Source organism: Cherax quadricarinatus, chromosome 14 (genome assembly GCF_038502225.1).
Source record: "Cherax quadricarinatus isolate ZL_2023a chromosome 14, ASM3850222v1, whole genome shotgun sequence".
Classification (NCBI taxonomy): Eukaryota; Metazoa; Arthropoda; class Malacostraca; order Decapoda; family Parastacidae; genus Cherax; species Cherax quadricarinatus.
The window spans coordinates 10347063-10371953 of record NC_091305.1 but is presented as its reverse complement, the minus strand read 5'-3'; the positions used below and the strand labels follow the sequence as shown (position 1 = coordinate 10371953).

The following is a 24891-nucleotide window of genomic DNA, read 5'->3' as shown; positions in this document are numbered from 1 at the left end:
TTGTAATGAAGCTCACCCTTCGTACTCCCGCCGTTGCCAGGTCTACTTAAATGAACATGAAATCCGTTGCCTCAAAGAGGCAGAAGGTCTCCCTTATGCTATGGCAGTTACTCATCTCCGCCTCCAAGGGAGACTACCCCGTGTTTCTTATTCTCGTGTTTCCAAACATCCCCCCACTTCTGGGGTCCCATCTTCTGCAGCCTCCTCTGTTGTTACCCCTCCCATAGCCACTATGGCATCTAATCCTTTTGCTGTCCTTGGCTCTGACGTCCCGACTACAACTCAGTCTGTTCTCACATCTTCGCGTCCTGACTCACAAGCCCCAGTATCGACAAGACCTCGTACGACACCTAATACCAATCGCCCCTCTACTCAGAAGTCCAAAAAATCCACATTGCTCAAATCTTCTTTGCCCCTTCCTTCCCTTCTTCCACCTCCACACTTTACCTTTCCAGTCTCTGTACCTAGTTCTTCCCCTCTCTCCGGCTCTATTACAAGTGTGGAGATTCACCCTCCTGCTCGTACTATGCCTTCCACCCCCGTCCCCTCCCAAGTTTCTCCCTCTTCTGCCACCTCCCAGGTTTCTGCCTCTTCTGTCCCCCCCCACACTTCATCTCCAGTCCCTTACACTCTTCCCTCCCCCTCTACTTTGGTACAGTCCATTACTGTCCCAATCTTTACTCACCCTCCTCCTTCTATCTCCAATATGGTCTCCCATACATCTTTGAATTCAGAAACACTTGAAGCCATTTCAGAATATATTGCAGAGACTAAACCTTCAATGGACACTGATTCACTTCCTGTTCCTTCTCTTCCCTCTCCTCCATCTTCACAACCCCATTCTTCGCAACGCTCCATTCCTTCGCTACTTGAACGTCTTCCAATGCCACCACACGTTGACTTTTCTAACCCCTCTAGTCCGTAGGTGCCTTTACCTACAGATTCCTGGTATTTTCTTCATCGCCAATCATGGCCTATTTACAGTGGAATATCCACGGCCTCAGGGGTAATCGGGGTGAGCTTCAGATGTTGCTTTCCAAGTTTTCCTGTTGGTGCTTGCTTACAAGAACCAAAATTACACTCGGCTGTTTTCCAGCCTATCTCAGGCTATAATTTATTGTATTCTTCGGATCCTTTCTCAGATGGGACCTTTAATGAAAGTGCCCTTCTTCTACACAATGATATTCCGTACTGTCAACTATTTGTCCATACCTCGCTGCATTACACTGCAGCCCGTATCCACTTGAATAAGTGGTTTACAATATGTTCTTTATATATCTATCCTTCTCATGCATTTTCTATCCCAGACTTTGCCTTTCTTGTTTCATCCTTACCACCACCACTTCTGTTACTTGGTGATTTTAATGTCCACCATTTCCTCTGGGGGGGGGGTCTCATTGTGACTCACGTGGCATCCAGTTGGAGGCTTTTCTCGCCTCTCACCCCCTCCATGTTTTAAATACGGGTACTCCCACCCATTTTGATCCTCGTACTCATACTCTCTCTTGCATCGATCTATCAGTCTGCTCTTCCTCCACTGCACTAGACTTCACCTGGTCTGTTCTACCAGACTTACATGACAGCGATCATTTTCCGATCATTCTTACTTCTCCTTCCTATTCACCACCTTTCCGTAGCCCTCGCTGGCAATTTGATCGGGCAAATTGGGATCTTTACTCACACCTCACTGCTTTTAGTGAGGTTCCTTCTTCATCCTCCATTGATGAGCTCCTACACATCTTCTCGACGTCAGTTTATACCGCAGCTTCTCATTCTATACCCCAAACCTCAGGCAGGCATTCTCAGAAGTGCGTGCCTTGGTGGTCTCCTGCTTGTGCTCGTGCAGTACGTTTGAAACGTGCTGCATGGGGCAGGTACCGATACAATAGAACCGCTGAGAGACTTCTTGATTTTAAGCAGAAGCGTGCGATCGCTCGCCATGTCATCCGTGAAGCTAAACGCACTTGTTGGCGAGACTATGTTTCCACCATCACCTCTGCTTCTTCTATGAGTGCAGTCTGGAAAAAAGTGAGGAAATTGAGTGGTAATTACTCTCCTGACCCGGCTCCTGTTCTACGGGTCGCTGGTGTTGATGTAGCAAACCCTCTCGATGTTGCCATTGAACTTGGCACACATCTGGTCCGTATTTCCCGAGGGCTCCATCTATGCCCCTCGTTTCTTTCCTCAAAGTCTGCCAGAGAGTTAGTACCCTTGGACTTTTCTTCTCTCAGATTAGAACCATATAATGTGCCTTTTACACTTCAAGAACTGGAGGCAACGCTCTCAGCTTGCCGATCATCGGCAGCTGGGCCTGACGACATTCATATTCGTATGTTACAACATTTACATCGGTCAGCCCTTGTAGTCCTCTTACACCTCTTCAATCTTATTTGGGCACAAGGAGTTCTTCCCCAGCTGTGGAAATCTGCCATTGTTCTCCCTTTCCGCAAACCGGGTACTACAGGACATGATGCCTCCCACTATCGCCCCATCGCTCTTACTAGTGCAGTTTGCAAAGTGATGGAACGTCTCGTAAATCGACGTTTAATGTGGTATTTAGAGACACAACAGTCTCTCCGCTAGTCAATATGGCTTTCGTAAGGGTCGTTCTACCATAGACCCCTTACTATGCTTGGATACGTATGTTCATAATGCCTTTGCGAATAATCACTCAGTTATTGCCATATTTTTTGACCTTGAGAAGGCATATGACACAACTTGGAGGTATATTATTTTGGCCCAGGCCCATTCCTTAGGCCTCCGAGGCAATCTACCATCCTTCCTTAAGAACTTTTTAACTGATAGACATTTCCGTGTTCGAGTCAATAATGTTCTTTCCCCGGACTTCGTCCAAGCTGAAGGTGTCCCTCAGGGATGTGTTCTAAGCACAACACTTTTTCTCCTTGCTATAAATGATTTGGCCTCTGTTCTTCCACCCAATATTTGGTCATCACTCTATGTTGATGACTTCGCTATTGCTTGTGCAGGCGCTGACTGTCATCTTATTGCAGTTTCTCTCCAGCATGTGGTCGACCGTGTTTCCACTTGGGCCACCACGCATGGGTTTAAATTTTCAAGTACCAAAACTCACCAAATTACTTTCACTAGACGCTCTGTTATCTCCGATCATCCTTTGTATCTCTATGGCTCCCGTATCCCCGAACGTGATACAGTCAGGTTTCTAGGCCTTCTCTTTGACCGTCGGTTATCCTGGAAACCTCACATTACCTCTCTGAAGGCAACTTGTCACAGCCGGCTGGACCTTCATAAAACCCTTGCTCATCTTTCCTGGGGAGCTGATCGTCGAACTCTGCTTCGCCTACATTCAGCCCTCGTTTTATCGAAACTCGATTATGGTGACCAGATTTATTCCGCGGCCTCTCCTGCTACTCTCTCTAGCCTTAACTCTATCCATCACCAAGGATTACGTTTGTGCCTTGGTGCTTTTCGCTCTTCCCCTGTTGAGAGCCTCTATACAGAAGCGAATGTTCCATCCTTGTCTGATCGCCGTGATGACCATTGCCTTCGCTACTATGTACGCTCTCACGATCTACACAATCCTTCCATTTATAGAATGGTCACCGATATTAGTAGACATTCTTTATTCGTTCGCCGCCCCTGTTTGCTCCGTCCCTTTTCTCTTCGCCTACATTCACTCTTGTCTTCCCTTCAGTTACCACCTTTATATGTTCATGTAGCATCTCACTTTTCCCTACCCTCCTGGGAAGTTCCAGCTGTTCAGGTCTGTTCTTTCTCACTCCCTTGCTCGAAAGCTCAACTGCCTACGGTGGCTTCCCGCTCTCTTTTTCTTGATCACTTCCACTCCCATTCTCATGCCACCGCTGTGTACACAGATGGCTCTAAGTCTTCAGACAGTGTCGGATTCGCAGCAGTGTTTCCGGACAGCGTCGTGGGGGGGCATTTACTATCTTCAGCTAGCATTTTTACTGCTGAACTGTATGCCATTCTTGCAGCACTTATTCGTATCGCATCTATGCCTGTGTCATCATTTGTAGTAGTCTCAGACTCCCTTAGTGCTCTACAGGCTATACGAAAATTTGATACATCTCATCCCCTAGTTCTCCGTATCCAACTTTGGCTACACCGTATCTCTACCAAACATAAAGATATTGTTTTTTGTTGGGTCCCTGGTCATGTCGACGTACAGGGCAATGAACAGGCAGACACTGCTGCGCGGTCAGCAGTACATGACCTACCGATTTCCTATCGAGGTGTTCCATTTCTGGACTATTTTGCTGCAATAGCTACCCACCTTCGCACCCGTTGGCAACAACGTTGGTCAACTCTGCTCGGTAACAAACTTCATTCTATTAAACCGAGCATAGGTTACTGGCCGTCTTCTTGTCATCAGTGCCGAGGTTGGGAGACCACTCTCTCCCGCCTTCGCATTGGCCACACTCGTCTTACTCATGGGTATCTCATGGAGAGGCACCCTGTTCCTCTCTGTGAGCAGTGTCAAGTTCCAGTATCGATTAGCCACATTCTGTTAGACTGCCCTCTCTATCAACGAGCACGCAGAATTTACCTCCAACATCGTCTTCGTTCTACTACTCTCTCTTTACCTTCCCTTCTTGCTGATGGACCATCCTTTAATCCTGACTCTCCCATTGACTTCTTGACAACGACTGATTTACTCCACAAACTCTGATGATACTTTTCGCACTCCCCTCAGCCCTTTCTAGTTCAGTCTCTCGCTGCCCTTTACCCTTTCACCATCCACTACCCCGCTGTTATCCGTAACCTATTACTCATCCATCTCCCTTTTGCCACCTGATGCCCTCGCTTCCTTCCTGCCCTGCAGCGCTGTATAGTCCTTGTGGCTTAGCACTTCTTTTTGATTATAATAATAATAATCTTCTTGGTACAACCAAAATAAAATAATAATGAATAACTGCATAAAACTGCAGGCTTAAGAATCTTGTTTAAACTGACCACTTGGGCAATCCACTTGCTCCAATTTAAGAGGTTTTTATTATGTTCATACTTATTCATAGATGACCTTGATATATACCACCCTCCCTCACGTAACTACTCAATATCCCAGGACTTACCTTCATGCATAAAGACGTAGTGTGCTGAGAAGCCCCGAGCATGGAGTGCGAAGTTGGTGTTAAGGAGTAGCTCTAAGCGAGGGTGAAGGGTGAGGAGAGGACTCGCAACCTGATCACCACAGTACCGACCAACAAACTCCCGCACACCAACCAGGTTGACACTTGTTACGTCCAGGTAGTCTGCCAAACACCTGACACATATTTGCATCTTCAATAATATTACTATGTTGAAATCTGTATATTCAGAAATAGATACAGTACACTATTTTGAGTAATTACTTAACCTATAAGGCTATGCCTATGAAGTGCATAAATAGAAAAACAGGAAAATACATAATACAATCAAAACCTACAAGCTTGGAAAAAACAAATTTCTTAAAATATGTAACTAAGACTGGACTCACAGCAATGGATTCATGTTGGAAAAATTAAGATTTAGAAAGGATACAGGAAAGCACTGGAGTAAACATAGGATTAGTCTGCCTGAAATGCACTGCATGCTAGTGGCTTTCTTTTATGATTAATAATTGTGAGAAATTACCTGCATGAGGTTTACAGGGTATTACCTAAACTATTACATGTAAGTAATTTGGGTGAGATAAGTGGGACTTGGTCACAGTAGGTCACAGGACTGTCACTCCTTCGATGCCCATTCAACCACTCACAAAAAAAGATTGACCTGACATTAAATTAATAATTATAATATCAAATACCAATAATGATAAATTATAAGTGTGGACTGTAAGAAAATTAAAGGAAACGATCTCCAGAAAGGATGAATGGTAACACTAATACACACAGACTGGGAAGAAGTCAGCATTTTTCTGGAAGCGTGGCACAGAGCAAGATCCTGCTGGAAAATGCTTTCTCCATCAAGAAAGTCTATCCACAATGGGAAGCATTGTTCCCTCAACAATAACAAGCCGTCCAGGGCCTTTAGAAGTCAAACTACCCCAAAACATCTACATAGGTGGGTGTTTTGGCCCTTGTTGAATGTGTCCGTTCCGATAAAGTTCTACTTTACTCCATCTCACTACCATTGATCTGTACCCACATACTTCATAATGCGCCACATCTGAAAATAAAACTTTTTTCCATTCATCTGTCGTCCATCCCACATGATCAAGTGCCCACCGCAACCGTTTTTTTTTTTCTTAATAGCAGGTAACTTGTTTCTTCACCGGCCTTCTGGCAGTTCTGCCAACTTCAAGGAGCTTTCGTTGAACAGTTGAAGAATCAACATTTACACCAGCTAAAGCCAAATCTCTCTCTAGATCTTTGCTGGCTTTCTTGGGATCCTTCACACTATTTCTTATGATAACCTTGTCATCGTGAGGTGTTGTCTTGCGTTTTCTTTCATATCTTCCTCGATGCAGTGCTCAACAATCACCAGTGTCATCAGCTCTCTTCAGAATCCGACCAACAGTTGACGCTGCTATACTCAAATTTTTGGTGATCTGTCTGCTACTCGAATCAGTGTTTCTAAGAGCTACAATACTTGCATGCTTCCTAGGTGCAACATTCATCCTGAATTTCAGCAGTAGTAATGAAATGAAGGGGAGAATTTGGCGAAACCACATTTACTCACGAAGCAAGCTTGCAGGAATAGCCTTACAGAACAACAGCTGTTGTAGCACTGACCAGAGCAGCAGGGTAACACCACAGCTGGAGGTTGCCATAAGTCGGTAGCAAACTCTTCTGAAAAGAAAAGAACCCAAACTATATTAAACTGGAGACAAATACGAGATAATAAAACAATTTACTCATTTCCCAATTAATTTGCACACTACTGTATGACAGTTTTGATGTGTCATACAGGGTTGCTGAAATGTATCAAAACATTAGGTTAAGGAAAACAGGCCTAGATGACATTATTGACATACTACTATACAGAAAACCCCTTTGCTATGCAGAACAATTCGGGCAAATTAGGTCAATTTTTTCCCAGGATGCGACCCACCCCAGTCGACTAACACCCAGGTACCTTTTTTACTGATGGGTGAACAGGATAGCATCACCACTACCAGTCCTACTAGGTACCAGTATGGCAAAGATGTCAATAATTTGGTTTTACTTTATATATGGATAACTAGGAACAGAACAGCTGAAAGAAAATCATAAGGATTTCATCATATTTATAGAAAAAGGGCAAACTGCTCAGAGAGGGAGTCCTATATCCCCAAGGTGTATAGATACTCCCGGTTAATTAAGAACCTCTGTTCTAGATGTTTAAGATTCACAGCTTAGATGTATGGACAAGGTTTTTCTGTAGCAAGGATACTAACAAGGCAGGACTAAGTTTTGGAAACTTGAGTGCAAGCATAAAAATAAAAACACCTTCACTCATTCTCCACCCACAGCATCCCATCATCAATCGCCTATCCCCCCACAAGACATTTCATTCGTCTATCTCCAAGGGCTCTTAATAATACATCCCCATTCTAATCCTACCGCTTACCACCCTGCCACTGTAATGATTAATGAGTTAGAGGGTTCTGATATACCTTATTACCTGCCTACTGTAATTTTTTTTTTTTTTTTTTTTTTTTGCAAGTTAGTGGGGTGCTACACAACCCAGTTTCTTGTTAACTATCACAACCACATACCCACCCTGTCACATAAGGTTCCTCAAGCTGGAAGGAATGAAAGGTTATGCGAACGGCATGGAACTTGTGGGCCTGGAAGATGTAAGTACAGTGGAGCCCCGGCGGGTACTGACTGGGCCAGCCGGGAGAGGAGACGTTCCCCGATGTCGACACTCGCGAGTCGAAGTAGAAGACGCAGCTGCCTGGGAGAGGAAGACAAAATGGAAGCCGCAATTTGTGGCTTGAGCAGGGAGTAATGCGTGACACAATGGAGAGAAATGAAATATGATTCATGGAGAACAGGTGATTAGTTGCATAGTAGCAGCTTGGAATATTCATAACTATGTCTCCACCCACTCAAGATCTAAAACTAAACTACTTACCTACCGCCTGCAGGGGAAGCAGCAGCATCAACAGTAGCAACAAAGCCCAGCCAGGTGGCAGGCATGTCCACGTCACTACCTGACAACATACATACGTCAGCACACACAAAAGTTTACAATATGCAATAATTTCTCCTGCAAGAACAACCATTATAAAAGAGACCATTTAATTTAAGGGTTATGGGGAACAGTCACGCTTGATCAAGTCAGTAACTCTGATGTTAAAAGTAGATAATAAACATACTGTTGGGAAATTAATCCCACAAATGCAAATCGGTGGCCCGGTGGCCTGGTGGCTAAAGCTCCCGCTTCACACACGGAGGGCCCGGGTTCGATTCCCGGCGGGTGGAAACATTTCGACACGTTTCCTTACACCTGTTGTCCTGTTCACCTAGCAGCAAATAGGTACCTGGGTGTTAGTCGACTGGTGTGGGTCGCATCCTGGGGGACAAGATTAAGGACCCCAATGGAAATAAGTTAGACAGTCCTCGATGACGCACTGACTTTCTTGGGTTATCCTGGGTGGCTAACCCTCCGGGGTTAAAAATCCGAACGAAATCTTATCTTATCTTAAACTGGAGGTAGGTTGTTTGGTCATTCTCGTTTGCGTGCTCGCGCTCGCTCTGGCTCATGCTCCCCTCAGGGAAGGTTCCTTGATGTTGGTGAGGGGCTCTTGATTTAGGGAATTGGATCTGTGCTCCAGTTCCCCGAATTAAGCCTGAATGCCTTCCACATCCCCCCCCGGCGCTGTATAATCCTACAGATTTAGCGCTTCCCCCTTGATTATAATAATAATCTGGCTCATGCTCCCACGCATGAGGTTCTGCAAAGATCGGTATTAGGACCAGTACTGTTTCTGGTTTAGATGAATGACATACCGGATGGTATTGAGCCAGACGTATCCCTGTTCGGTGATGTGAAACTAATGTAAATAAAACAGATGACATGGACAGGATGTAAATGGATCTGGAAAAAAAAACTTTAAAACTGATCAAGATAAGTACTTCCTCGAATTCAACCACAACAAATACAAGGTTACGAAGGTTGAGGAAGAGACCTGGGGCAGCCGTCAGAGAAAGATCTAGGGGCGAGTATAATGTCTAACAAATTGCAGTGGCATGTAGTGAGACTGCTTCCAAAGCTACAGGGAATGAGCTATGAGGAGAGGCTAACACACTTGTGTTCAACATTTAAGAAAAAAAAACAGGGAAAGTATAACATACAAAATACTCAGAAGACTTGATAGAGTAGATAGAGGTAGGCTGTTTGAGTGGTGGGAAATAGGTACTTAAGGGCACAGCTGAAAGTTAAAAAACAAAGAAGAGCCACAAGATTTTAAGCCTTCAGCCTTATGGTGGTCAGGCAGCAATGATGGAGGCAGGATTCATGTACAGTTTTAAGAGCAAGTACAATTATTACAATCATGACTAAGCGCTAAACCCACTAGGGTCATAAAACACTTCGAAAGAGCAGGTACATTATGGACCACAAGTCTATAAGCAGTTTCTTCTCCTGTAACTATGAACATGAACTGATACAAAAATATTAATCTGTAGAACATTTAAACCAAATAATAAACCACTCTGGAAATAAAAACGTAAAACATGAATCTTGTGAATATTTTTCTAAGACAAAAGGAATGTATTCTCCGGTCAGGTTATATGCCGGGAGAAGAAAATATCCCGCTGGAATATTCAAAACATAAACAAGAACCCTCTAATGCCGGGATATTAGGCGCCGGGCCAAAATTTATTGCGTAAAATAAGGCCTGGCAGAAAATATTTGTGTAAATAGCGCTCCACCGAAATATTCTCACGGTAAAAATACCTTGCAAATACTTATGGAAATATTCTTACTGAAAGAATGTCGGGTCCTTATTACCACCCAGCAACGGCGCCACCCACAACACTGCCCAGGAATATTTGTTTTATTAATTTTAAACCAAATAAAGGTGATGTCAGTACCTGCTTGTGGTTGTTCCTTTATTAACGTCTCATCTTTTTTCTTCCCCTCTCCTCCCTCTCTTTTTCCTATCCCTCCGTCCTCTTCCTTCCTTTGTCCTCTTTCTTTAACCCAAGTTTACCCGCTCTAGTTCATGTTCTTTTACCTCCATTCTCTTCTTCCATTATTCCTCCCTTCTTATTTTCCTCTTCCTAGCTCTCTCACTATACACACTAACTCTTTTGTCTTCTTCCTTCCGTCCATCTTTTCTCCCTCCCACTAACTTCTTTCCCTCCTGTCCTCCTTCCCGTCCCTTGCTTTCCCTCCCTCGCTCTTTTTCCTCTCTTGCTCCCTCCTTTTCCTTCAAGTCGCTCCCTTCTTTCCTTCCTTCCTCCCGAGAAATGCCAGTGAAACAGGGCAGCTGGGGAGGAGAAAAATGAGAGAATATAAAGAGAAATAAGAGAAAACAAATGGAAAGAAAAGGAAACATTCAGCTAAATAAAACTTGGATATAAATTAAATACATTCCTGCGTGTGTCGCCAAGCCTGAAGCTCCTTGGAGAGTTGCACTTGACTAGTTTAAATGCTTTTATAAGTGGCCACCATCACGGTGAGGCTAGCACGGCTCTAGTAGTACTAGCCAGAACTCCAATCCCCCCTCACCACAGTGAGGCTGACACAGCTCTAGTACCAGTCATCCCTCCCACTCCCCCTCACCACAGTGAGGCTGGCACAGCTCTAGTACCAGTCATCCCTCCCACTCCCCCTCACCACAGTGAGGCTGACACAGCTCTAGTACCAGTCATCCCTCCCACTCCCCCTCACCACAGTGAGGCTGGCACAGCTCTAGTACCAGTCATCCCTCCCACTCCCCCTCACCACAGTGAGGCTGACACAGCTCTAGTACCAGTCATCCCTCCCACTCCCCCTCACCACAGTGAGGCTGGCACAGCTCTAGTACCAGTCATCCCCCCCACTCCCCCTCACCACAGTGAGGCTGGCACAGCTCTAGTACCAGTCATCCCCCCACTCCCCCTCACCACAGTGAGGCTGGCACAGCTCTAGTACCAGTCATCCCTCCCACTCCCCCTCACCACAGTGAGGCTGGCACAGCTCTAGTACCAGTCATCCCCCCACTCCCCCTCACCACAGTGAGGCTGGCACAGCTCTAGTACCAGTCATCCCTCCCACTCCTCCCTCACCACAGTGAGGCTGGCACAGATATATTAGTGTCAACCATCCCTGCTACGCCTCTCTCTCCCCACCTCTCTTTCCCCTTCATATAAAAATAAAATAATGATCTTGGTAAAATAGTGGTCGTGGGTGGTAGTGATCGTGCTGGATTGATAAGTTGGTGGTGGTGGGCTATCGTATGGTGGGCTGTCGTGTGGTGGGCTGTCGTGTGGTGGGCTGTCGTGTGGTGGGCTGTCGTGTGGTGGGCTGTCGTGTGGTGGGCTGTCGTGTGGTGGGCTGTCGTGTGGTGGGCTGTCGTGTGGTGGGCTGTCGTGTGGTGGGCTGTCGTGTGGTGGGCTGTCGGGTGGTGGGCTGTCAGGTGGTGGGCTGTCGTGTGGTGGGCTGTCGTGTGGTGGGTTGTCGTGTGGTGGGCTGTCGTGTGGTGGGCTGTCGTGTGGTGGGCTGTCGTGTGGTGGGCTGTCGTGTGGTGGGCTGTCGTGTGGTGGGCTGTAGGGTGGTGGGCTGTCGTGTGGTGGGCTGTAGGGTGGTGGGCTGTAGGGTGGTGGGCTGTAGGGTGGTGGGCTGTAGGGTGGGGGGGGGGTCTGTATTTTTATATTCACTGTATCCTTATATTCACTGTATAGGCCAAACTGTGTTCTAGAAATGGGAGGTGACCAAGTTTCGTCAAGTGACAAACAGTTCCACTTCCATGGATCAAGAGACTATCAAGGCACTCTTTGTGGATTATTTTTTTTTTTTGCACAAGGCTAACTAACAATGTCTGCTTACTCAACACTTGAAAGTTACACCGCTTCTAATATAAATTTTTCACTATTATCAACTTGCTAGTATTGTGACAAATTCACAAAAAATCGCAAAGACCAAGTAAACTATACAATATTAAGTTTCACAAAACACATCCATAATTCGTCTTGTGCCACTTTTGGCGTCAGGCAAATTTAAACGAAAGTGAAAATATCCCACCATTTATGCCGAGATACTGGCTTTCTTAGTCAAGCAAGCAGGCTGTTGGGGTGCTACACCACTACCCCAATGTACACACAACACCATCGAATAATAATAATAATAATAATAATAATAATAATAATAATAATAATAATAATAATAATAATAATAATAATAATATGAAGAACAGCTGCTCGGCTGAATTTGTGACAATTTATATTTTAATTATCCAATAAAAAAATGACAGGATGGATAATGAGAACCTTCAAAACTAGGGAGGCCAAGCCCATGATGACACTCTTCAGGTCACTTGTTCTATCTAGGCTGGAATATTGCTGCACACTAACAGCACCTTTCAAGGCAGGTGAAATTGCTGACCTAGAAAATGTACAGAGAACCTTCACGGCGCGCATAACGGAGATAAAACACCTCAATTACTGGGAGCGCTTGAGGTTCCTGAACCTGTATTCCCTGTAACGCAGGCGGGAGAGATATATGATTATATACCCCTGGAAAATCCTAGAAGGACTAGTACCGAACTTGCACACGAAAATCACTCACTACGAAAGCAAAAGACTTGGCAGACGATGCAACATCCCCCCAATGAAAAGCAGGGGTGTCACTAGCACGTTAAGAGACCATACAATAAGTGTCAGGGGCCCGAGACTGTTCAACTGCCTCCCAGCATACATAAGGGGGATTACCAACAGACCCCTGGCAGTCTTCAAGCAGGCACTGGACAAGCACCTAAAGTCGGTTCCTGACCAGCCGGGCTGTGGCTCGTACGTTGGTTTGCGTGCAGCCAGCAGTAACAGCCTGGTTGATCAGGCTCTGATCCACCAGGAGGCCTGGTCACAGACCGGGCCGCGGGGGCGTTGACCCCCGGAACTCTCTCCAGGTAAGAAGTGGGATTTGAAATCAAAGAATGGGTGGGGTTCGAACCCATGGCAGGCGAGTCCTTAAACTCACAGGTCAATGTTTGAGGACTGGCTTGCCATATGTTAGAGCCACACACCCGTTCTTTGATCTGTTTGCAATCGTGTTATTACGATTTCGTGAATTATGAGTGGGATGCGTAGCTTATTTATTTTGGAGAAATTATCCTTTTTTTTTTTCTGGTAGGCTAGCGTAACCTACCCTAACCGAACCTAACGAAACCCGATAAAACCAAACTTATTACCTAGCAAATTTAAAAAGAAAAATCTACAAGTGTACTCGCAACTGCTGTGAAAATTCTACGTGATACTGCTAAGTGATTGATTGTACAGTGGTCATTGTTTTGTTTACGATGCTGCAACACCAGGAATGATCCTGCAAGCTGACTGCTTGTGGCGAACATAAAAGTATTTATGTGGTTAATATCTTAAAAAATAAAAATATGAACATTTTTTGGACATTTCCACTAAAAAAACTATTGCAAAATCCACTTATATAACCCTTTAAACCACAAATTATCACCGCACTCAGCCGAGCAGTAATAATTGTAATATTTACGGAACACATTGAGAACAACAACAGTTGTTCTCCAGCGGCCAGGTACATCCTCCCCCCACCACCACGTCAACACACATACTAGTTTTTTTACGCTGTAACTACCTAAGAGACACTCCTGTAACTCTCCCAAACACCTTCTTTAACACACACCAGCCAATAAAAACCCTCAACACACTCGGAATCATTAACTTGTATTCTGAGTGGCTTTTTGTTGACTTAATGCTAGGTGAACAGAGGCAGCAGGTGTAGGGCAACATGGCCAACGTTTCCACCCGGCAGAGTGCAGCGCTGTATAGTCCTTGTGGCTTAGCGCTTCTTTTTTGATTATAATAATAATCCACCCGGCAGAACCTAATGCTACGACCCACCCAGCCCCAGTGATACAGGTCACAATATAAAATATCATACCCTTCAAGAGAAGGTGCCTGCATAACGGTAAAGGACTCTTCATCCAAGGAATTGGATCTGCTCTTTCCTTCCTCGGATCAAACCTGATTTCCTTCAGTTACCCTGGAGTTGCATGACCCCCAACGGGTTTAGGAAAAGAATCCTGCCTGGAGTAAGAGGAAACCCCTCGTGCTTGATAACCATCCTTCTTGATGACCATCTTTCTTGGAGACCATCTTCCCTGGTGACCATCCTTCTTGACGACCATCCTTCTTGATGACCATCCTTCTTGATGACATTCCCTTTTGACGACCATCCTTCTTGATGACCATCCTTCTTGATGACCATCCTTCTTGACGACCATCCTTCTTGACGACCATCCTTCTTGATGACCATCCTTCTTGATGACATCCTTCTTGATGACCATTTTTTTGGTGACCATCCTTGATGACCATCCTTCTTGACGACCATCCTTCTTGATGACCATCCTTCTTGACGACCATCCTTCTTGATGACCATCCTTCTTGATGACCATCCTTCTTGATGACATTCTTCTTGATGACCCTCCTCCTTGATTACCAGCTTTCTTGGTGACAATCTTTGATGACCATTCTTCTTGATAACAATCTTTCGTGGTGACCATCTTCCCTAGTGACCATCCTTCTTGACGACCCTCCGTGATGACCCTCCTTGATAACATCCTTCTTGATGACCATCCTTCTTGATGATCATCTTTCTTGGTGCCCATCTTCCCTAGTGATCATCCTTCTTGACTACCATCCTTCTTGATGACCCTCCTTCTTGATGACATCCTTCTTGATGACAATCCTTCTTGATGACCATCTTTCTTGGTGACCATCCTTGATGACCATCCTTCTTGATGACCAGAGGCAAGGCAACTGCCTGCATTGCCTCTGGACTGGAACCAGAGACAGGCAGTCTTAAAGATAGATGCCTTTGAGAATCCGTTTTATTTTAATCTGGGTAAAACACTAGAGGTTATTGAGCCCCTTTGGAATGAAGCATTCAAATTCGATCAAAGGAAGGGAAGGATTAACCCGGTTCCTTGGATCAGGAGCCTCTCACTAACATCAAGGCAAAATATTGCAAAAATGTAAAATACTACTACACCATTTCGAGATTAAAAGTGGCATAATGGCACCCACACTCCATTAACAATACCAACCTTCTTTTAAGTAGGACACACGTGCTGAAATTTTGAAGCCGGCTGAAATAGGATTTCTAACGTTATCTCATGGAAACTAATTTCAGGAAGAGTCTTTTGTATGGCCCTTATGGATTTAGCGCTTAGTTGTGATTATAATAATAATCAGGAATGGTCTATATACAACTGAGCAGAGGTCACATGACTATGTCAGTTGTTCCACCAACCTTCACTTATTAATAGCTCAGGCTGGAAATTTGAAGCCGATCGGATAAGGCTTTTGAAGTTATAAATGAAATCCTTGAAGGAAGTTAGTGGTATAACATAAGAACACTGTATCTAAAAATGTGCCTGCTGAGGCACAGTATTTAAAAGTTATTAAACTCGTTATAATTGAAAACGCTATAAAAATTAAAGTTTTTCTATTTCTCAGTTTTCCTTTTAAAGTTCTATTCTATTTGCAATTCTCTTCAATCCTCTTGAAAATATACTTGTGTTTTTTAAGACAGTCCAATTTTACAATACTGTGAAACAAACATATGCAAAGCACAAATTCAGCACAAAATTACTTCCAGTTAAGACAGACCAGCGCTAACGTGTTTCAAGCCGACCACAAATATTCTCTAGTTATCTAGTTATTACATGGAAACCAAATATTTTATAAAATTGGCAATTTAAAATTTACACAACTCAAAATGAAAAACTAAGCTTCATTTTAATAATTAAAAGTTTGAAGCCTATCAGAAAAAAAAAAACATTCTCCAGTAACTGCTCTGAATTCCCCCTCAAGGGAGGTTCCTTGACGTTGGTGAGGGGCTCTTGATCTAGACCTGGAGTTTACCTGGAGAGAGTTTCGGGGGTCAACGCCCCCGCGGCCCGGTCTGTGACCAGGCCTCCTGGTGGATCAGCGCCTGATCAACCAGGCTGTTGCTGCTGGCTGCACGCAAACCAACGTACGAGCCACAGCCCGGCTGATCAGGAACTGACTTTAGTTGCTTGTCCAGTGCCAGCTTGAAGACTGCCAGGGGTCTGTTGGTAATCCCCCTTATGTGTGCTGGGAGGCAGTTGAACAGTCTCGGGCCCCTGACACTTATTGTATGGTCTCTTAACGTGCTAGTGACACCCCTGCTTTTCATTGGGGGGATGGTGCATCGTCTGCCAAGTCTTTTGCTTTCGTAGTGAGTGATTTTCGTGTGCAAGTTTGGTACTAGTCCCTCTAGGATTTTCCAGGTGTATATAATCATGTATCTCTCCCTCCTGCGTTCCAGGGAATACAGGTTTAGAAACCTCAAGCGCTCCCAGTAATTGAGGTGTTTTATCTCCGTTATGCGCGCCGTGAAAGTTCTCTGTACATTTTCTAGGTCGGCAATTTCACCTGCCTTGAAAGGTGCTGTTAGAGTGCAGCAATATTCCAGCCTAGATAGAACAAGTGACCTGAAGAGTGTCATCATGGGCTTGGCCTCCCTAGTTTTGAAGGTTCTCATTATCCATCCTGTCATTTTTCTAGCAGATGCGATTGATACAATGTTATGGTCCTTGAAGGTGAGATCCTCCGACATAATCACTCCTAGGTCTTTGACGCTGGTGTTTCGCTCTATTTTGTGGCCAGAATTTGTTTTGTACTCTGATGAAGATTTAATTTCCTCATGTTTACCATATCTGAGTAATTGAAATTTCTCATCGTTGAACTTCATATTGTTTTCTGCAGCCCACTGAAAGATTTGGTTGATGTCCGCCTGGAGCCTTTCAGTGTCTGCAATGGAAGACACTGTCATGCAGATTCGGGTGTCATCTGCAAAGGAAGACACGGTGCTGTGGCTGACATCCTTGTCTATGTCGGATATGAGGATGAGGAACAAGATGGGAGCTAGTACTGTGCCTTGTGGGACAGAGCTTTTCACCGTAGCTGCCTCGGACTTTACTCTGTTGACGACTACTCTCTGTGTTCTGTTAGTGAGGAAATTATAGATCCATCGACCGACTTTTCCTGTTATTCCTTTAGCGCGCATTTTGTGCGCTATTACGCCATGGTCACACTTGTCGAAGGCTTTTGCAAAGTCTGTATATATTACATCTGCATTCTTTTTGTCTTCTAGTGCATTTAGGACCTTGTCGTAGTGATCCAGTAGTTGAGACAGACAGGAGCGACCTGTTCTAAACCCATGTTGCCCTGGGTTGTGTAACTGATGGGTTTCTAGATGGGTGGTGATCTTGCTTCTTAGGACCCTTTCAAAGATTTTTATGATATGGGATGTTAGTGCTATTGGTCTGTAGTTCTTTGCTGTTGCTTTACTGCCCCCTTTGTGGAGTGGGGCTATGTCTGTTGTTTTTAGTAACTGAGGGACGACCCCCGTGTCCATGCTCCCTCTCCATAGGATGGAAAAGGCTCGTGATAGGGGCTTCTTGCAGTTCTTGATGAACACAGAGTTCCATGAGTCTGGCCCTGGGGCAGAGTGCATGGGCATGTCATTTATCGCCTGTTCGAAGTCATTTGGCGTCAGGATAACATCGGATAGGCTTGTGTTAGTCAAATTTTGTGGCTCTCTCATAAAAAATTCATTTTGGTCTTCGACTCTCAGTCTGGTTAGCGGCTTGCTAAAAACTGAGAATTGGATCTGTGCTCCGGTTCCCTGAATTGAGCCTGAATGCCTTCCATCCCCCCCCCCACTTGCGCTGTATAATCCTATGGGTTTAGCGCTCCCCCATGATTATAATAATAATAATAATAATGCTCTGAATCCACCGATTCCAATTTTTTTTTCTGTTTATAACAATTTTAACAACTTCGAAATAGTCTAAGTCTATAGTGTATCATCATCCTTATGACATGCATCAGCGTTAATATTCTAAAGTTGATAAGGCGAGGCGTTCTGTAGTTATTGAATGGAAATCAGTATCCTTATTTATTTAATAAAATCGGCAAATTAGTATTTATGGAGCCCCACAACAAAGTGAACCTTGCTTTCTGGAAAACACAATAGACCTAAAAATTTAAAGTCGGTTAGAGGCGGAATTCTCCAGTTATCGAATGGATTAGAATGATTCCAAGTTTCATTAAAAGACAAATAGGGCATCGACAGATTTGCCCGCACACACTGAACTTAATGGGTACTATCCTGACTGTAAGGTGCACTAGCCATTAAATACTGAAGCAATCTGAGGAGGTACACTCAAACATATTAACGTGATGATCAGGAATAAAAATTTGACACCACGTTAAACATAAAACTGTAAGTTGTGCACATATACTCCTGAATTTCATTTTCCACCATTTTCGAATTAGGAGGTATCATTTTGAACGTTTGAGACAATGCCACAGAGGACTTCAGAAGTATCAAGAACCATTCCAGGATTTAGAGCATGGATTCAAAACTTTGGTCATATGGCATTTATATATGTCAAAAGTTCCTCGTTACCATACACGAGCCCTGAAATTTTTGAAGATCAGATGAGACCTCGTGCTATGAGCAAAATATTAAGGAAAAAGTGGAGGGATAAAGAAAAATATTCTGGCAACCATTTAAAGGCCCTTCTTTGGGGATACATGATGACTGGCGATGATGATAAATAAGAATGTAATGATAATGACTATGATGATGGAAAAAGTAACGAAGGAAAAGAGAAACAGCAAAATCAAGAAACAATTGAATGCGAATGTGGCGATGAATGAGAGAAAATTGAATATATAACAAAAAATAAACGACATAAAACAACGGAAATAAAAGTAAATGAAATATAAATACAGAACAATATAAGAATAAACAACATAAAAAAAATTAGAAAAATACGTAAATGCAGAACAATATAAATATAAACGATATTAAAAAGAGAAAAACCTTAAAGTATAGAAGCAATATTTGTTGATAACATCGACGCCCCACAGTGTACGTACCCACAACACGCCACCACTTACCCTCCATCGTTACACACTTAATACAGCACCCACTTACCCTCCAACGTTACCCACTTAATACAGCACACACTTACCCTCCAACGTTACCCACTTAATACAGCACACACTTACCCTCCATCGTTACCCACTTAATACAGCACACACTTACCCTCCATCGTTACCCACTTAATACAGCACACACTTACCCTCCATCGTTACCCACTTAATACAGCACCCAGTTACCCTCCAACGTTACCCACTTAATACAGCACCCACTTACCCTCCATCGTTACCCACTTAATACAGCACACACCCTCAATCGTTACCCACTTAATACAGCACCCAGTTACCCTCCAACGTTACCCACTTAATACAGCACCCACTTACCCTCCAACGTTACCCACTTAATACAGCACACACCCTCAATCGTTACCCACTTAATACAGCACCCAGTTACCCTCCAACGTTACCCACTTAATACAGCACCCACTTACCCTCCAACGTTACCCACTTAATACAGCACCCTCTTACCCTCCATCGTTACCCACTTAATACAGCACCCAGTTACCCTCCAACGTTACCCACTTAATACAGCACCCACTTACCCTCCATCGTTACCCACTTAATACAGCACCCACTTATCCTCCAACGTTACCCACTTAATACAGCACCCTCTTACCCTCCATCGCTACCCACTTAATACAGCACCCAGTTACCCTCCAACGTTACCCACTTAATACAGCACCCACTTACCCTCCATCGTTACCCACTTAATACAAGACCCACTTATCCTCCAACGTTACCCACTTAATACAGCACCCTCTTACCCTCCATCGTTACCCACTTACTACAGCACCCACTTACCCTCCAACGTTACCCACTTAATACAGCACCCACTTACCCTCCATCGTTACCCACTTAATACAGCACTCACCCTCCATCGTTACCCACTTAATACAGCACCCACTTAACCTCCATCGTTACCCACTTAATACAGCACACACTTACCCTCCATCGTTACCCACTTAATACAGCACCCACATACCCTCCATCGTTACCCACTTAATACAGCACCTACTTATCCTCCATCGTTACCCACTTAATACGGCACCCACTTACCCTCTATCGTTACCCACTTAATACAGCACCCACTTAACCTTCATCGTTACCCACTTAATACAGCACGCACTTACCCTCCATCGTTACCCACCTAACCTCCATCGTTACCCACTTAACACAGCCCATACTTACCCTCCATCGTTACCTACTTAACACAGCCCACACACACCCTCCATCGTTACCCATTTAACACAGCCCACACTTACCCTCCATCGATACCCACTTAACACAGCCCACACTTACCCTCCATCGTTACCCACTTAACACAGCCCACACTTACCCTCCATCGTTACCCACTTAACACAGCCCACACTTACCCTCCATCGTTACCCACTTAAAAAAGCCCACACTCACCCTCCATCGTTACCCACTTAACACAGCCCACACGTACCCTCCATCGTTACCCACTTAACACAGCCCACACTTACCCTCCATCGTTACCCACCTAACACAGCCCACACTTAACCTCCATCGTTACCCACTTAACACAGCCCACACTTACCCTCCATCGTTACCCACTTAACACAGCCCACACTTACCCTCCATCGTTACACACTTAACACAGCCCACACTCACCCTCCATCGTTACCCACTTAACACAGCCCACACTTACCCTCCATCGTTACCCACTTAACACAGCCCACACTTACCTTCCATCGTTACCTACTTAACACAGCTCACACATACCCTCCATCGTTACCCACTTAACACAGCCCACACTCACCCTCCATCGTTACCCACTTAACACAGCCCACACTTACCCTCCATCGTTACCCACTTAACACAGCCCACACTTACCCGCCATCGTTACCCACTTAACACAGCCCAAACTTACCCTCCATCGTTACCTACTTAACACAGCCCACACTTACCCTCCATCGTTACCTACTTAACACAGCCCACACTTACCCTCCATCGTTACCCACTTAACACAGCCCACACTTACCCTCCATCGTTACCTACTTAACACAGCCCACACTTACCCTCCATCGTTACCCACTTAACACAGCCCACACTTACCCTCCATCGTTACCTACTTAACACAGCCCACACTTACCCTCCATCGTTACCCACTTAACACAGCCCACACTTACCCTCCATCGTTACCCACTTAACACAGCCCACACTCACCCGCCATCGTTACCCACTTAACACAGCCCACACTTACCCTCCATCGTTACCCACTTAACACAGCCCACACTCACCCTCCATCGTTACCCACTTAACACAGCCCACACTTACCCTCCATCGTTACCTACTTAACACAGCCAACACTTACCCTCCATCGTTACCTACTTAACACAGCCCACACTTACCCTCCATCGTTACCCACTTAACACAGCCCACACTCACCCTCCATCGTTACCCACTTAACACAGCCCACACATACCCTCCATCGTTACCCACTTAACACAGCCCACACATACCCTCCATCGTTACCCACTTAACACAGCCCACACATACCCTCCATCGTTACCTACTTAACACAGCCCATACTTACCCTCCAACGTTACCTACTGAATAGAACACCATGCAGAGTCCCTCCCCCCACACTAACTCCTCCTCGACCTCTCCCAACTACTGCATTCAATATCGTGGTTCTAAAAAAATATATTCAGGAAATATGCAAATATTTTACAGACAGTAATATACATCTATACAAAGGTTGTGCACGCACACATATTCCTAAAATATAATAAACATGTATTATACAGACCTAACCAAAGATACCCCAACAGTTCTACTTTCCTTAGCGTGTACAGAGGGTCGCCAGATTATTAGAGCCAAACCAGCAAAAATCGAAAATTTGTCGGTTTCACGGTGAGGGGGCTCTTGATCTATGGAATTGGATCTGTGCTCCAGTTCCCTGAATTGAGCCTGAATGCCTTTCCTCCCCCCCCCCGACAGGCGCTGTATAATCCCTACGGGTTTAGCGCTCCACATAATAATAATGTCGGTTTTAAGTATACTACAGGGCATATATATCTACCTATCTATCTATATATATATATTATATATATATATATATATATATATATATATATATATATATATATATATATATCTATATATATATCTATATATATACATATATATATTTTTTTTTTTTTTTTTTTTTCAACAAGTCGGCCGTCTCCCACCGAGGCAGGGTGACCCAAAAAAGAAAGAAAATCCCCAAAAAGAAAATACTTTCATCATCATTCAACACTTTCACCACACTCGCACATTATCACTGTTTTTGCAGAGGTGCTCAGAATACAACAGTCTAGAAGCATACACATATAAAGATACACAACATATCCCTCCAAACTGCCAATATCCCAAACCCCTCCTTTAAAGTGCAGGCATTGTACTTCCCATTTCCAGGACTCAAGTCCGACTATATGAAAATAACCGGTTTCCCTGAATCCCTTCACTAAATATTACCCTGCTCACACTCCAACAGATCGTCAGGTCCCAAGTACCATTCGTCTCCATTCACTCCTATCTAACACGCTCACGCACGCTTGCTGGAAGTCCAAGCCCCTTACCCACAAAACCTCCTTTACCCCCTCTCTCCAACCCTTTCGAGGACGACCCCTACCCCGCCTTCCTTCCCCTATAGATTTATATGCTTTCCATGTCATTCTACTGTGATCCATTCTCTCTAAATGACCAAACCACCTCAACAACCCCTCTTCTGCCCTCTGACTAATACTTTTATTAACTCCACACCTTCTCCTAATTTCCACACTCCGAATTTTCTGCATAATATTTACACCACACATTGCCCTTAAACAGGACATCTCCGCTGCCTCCAACCGTCTCCTCGCTGCTGCATTTACCACCCAAGCTTCACACCCATATAAGAGTGTTGGTACTACTATACTTTCATACATTCCCTTCTTTGCCTCCATAGATAACGTTTTTTGACTCCACATATACCTCAACGCACCACTCACCTTTTTTCCCTCATCAATTCTATGATTAACCTCATCCTTCATAAATCCATCTGCCGACACATCAACTCCCAAGTATCTGAAAACATTCACTTCTTCCATACTCCTCCTCCCCAATTTGATATCCAATTTTTCTTTATCTAAATCATTTGACACCCTCATCACCTTACTCTTTTCTATGTTCACTTTCAACTTTCTACCTTTACACACATTCCCAAACTCATCCACTAACCTTTGCAATTTTTCTTTAGAATCTCCCATAAGCACAGTATCATCAGCAAAAAGTAACTGTGTCAATTCCCATTTTGAATTTGATTCCCCATAATTTAATCCCACCCCTCTCCCAAACACCCTAGCATTTACTTCCTTTACAACCCCATCTATAAATATATTAAACAACCATGGTGACATTACACATCCCTGTCTAAGACCTACTTTTACCGGGAAGTAGTCTCCCTCTCTTCTACACACCCTAACCTGAGCCTCACTATCCTCATAAAAACTCTTTACAGCATTTAATAACTTACCACCTATTCCATATACTTGCAACATCTGCCACATTGCTCCTCTATCCACTCTATCATATGCCTTTTCTAAATCCATAAATGCAATAAAAACTTCCCTATCTTTATCTAAATACTGTTCACATATATGCTTCAATGTAAACACCTGATCTACACATCCCCTACCCACTCTAAAACCTCCTTGCTCATCCGCAATCCTACATTCTGTCTTACCTCTAATTCTTTCAATTATAACCCTACCGTACACTTTTCCTGGTATACTCAGTAAGCTTATTCCTCTATAATTTTTACAGTCTCTTTTGTCCCCTTTCCCTTTATATAAAGGGACTATACATGCTCTCTGCCAATCCCTAGGTACCTTCCCCTCTTTCATACATTTATTAAACAAAAGTACCAACCACTCCAACACTATATCCCCCCCTGCTTTTAACATTTCTGTCATGATCCCATCAGTTCCAGCTGCTTTACCCCCTTTCATTTTACGTAATGCCTCACGTACCTCCCCCACACTTACATTCTGCTCTTCTTCACTCCTAAAAGATGGTATACCTCCCTGACCAGTGCATGAAATTACTGCCTCTGTTTCTTCCTTAACATTTAAAAGTTCCTCAAAATATTCTCGCCATCTTCCCAATACCTCCATCTCCCCATCTACTAACTCCCCTACTCTGTTTTTAACTGACAAATCCATATTTTCCCTAGGCTTTCTTAACTTGTTTAACTCACTCCAAAATTTTTTCTTATTTTCATTAAAATTTCTTGACAGTGCCTCTCCCACTCTATCATCTGCTCTCCTTTTGCACTCTCTCACCACTCTCTTTACCTTTCTTTTACTCTCCATATACTCTGCTCTTCTTATAACACTTCTGCTTTGTAAAAACCTCTCATAAGCTACCTTTTTCTCTTTTATCACACCCTTTACTTCATCATTCCACCAATCACTCCTCTTTCCTCCTGCCCCCACCCTCCTATAACCACAAACTTCTGCCCCACATTCTAATACTGCATTTTTAAAACTATTCCAACCCTCTTCAACCCCCCCACTACTCATCTTTGCACTAGCCCACCTTTCTGCCAATAGTCGCTTATATCTCACCCGAACTTCCTCCTCCCTTAGTTTATACACTTTCACCTCCCTCTTACTTGTTGTTGCCACCTTCCTCTTTTCCCATCTACCTCTTACTCTAACTGTAGCTACAACTAAATAATGATCCGATATATCAGTTGCCCCTCTATAAACATGTACATCCT

At 44.1% G+C, this 24891-nt stretch overlaps 1 protein-coding gene across 1 annotated transcript in view; it reads right to left on the bottom strand.

The window, feature by feature from the left end:
* The window catches only part of LOC128695435 (uncharacterized), a 173258-nt gene that overhangs the window by 50938 nt on the left and 97429 nt on the right, over positions 1-24891 (bottom strand). Inside the window, exons 2-4 of the mRNA XM_070084848.1 lie at positions 8041-8119; positions 7683-7860; positions 5073-5263 (exon numbers count right to left, since the gene is read on the bottom strand). Coding sequence (XP_069940949.1) covers positions 5073-5263; positions 7683-7860; positions 8041-8119 — 448 coding nt within the window. The remainder of the gene's footprint in view (positions 1-5072; positions 5264-7682; positions 7861-8040; positions 8120-24891) is intronic.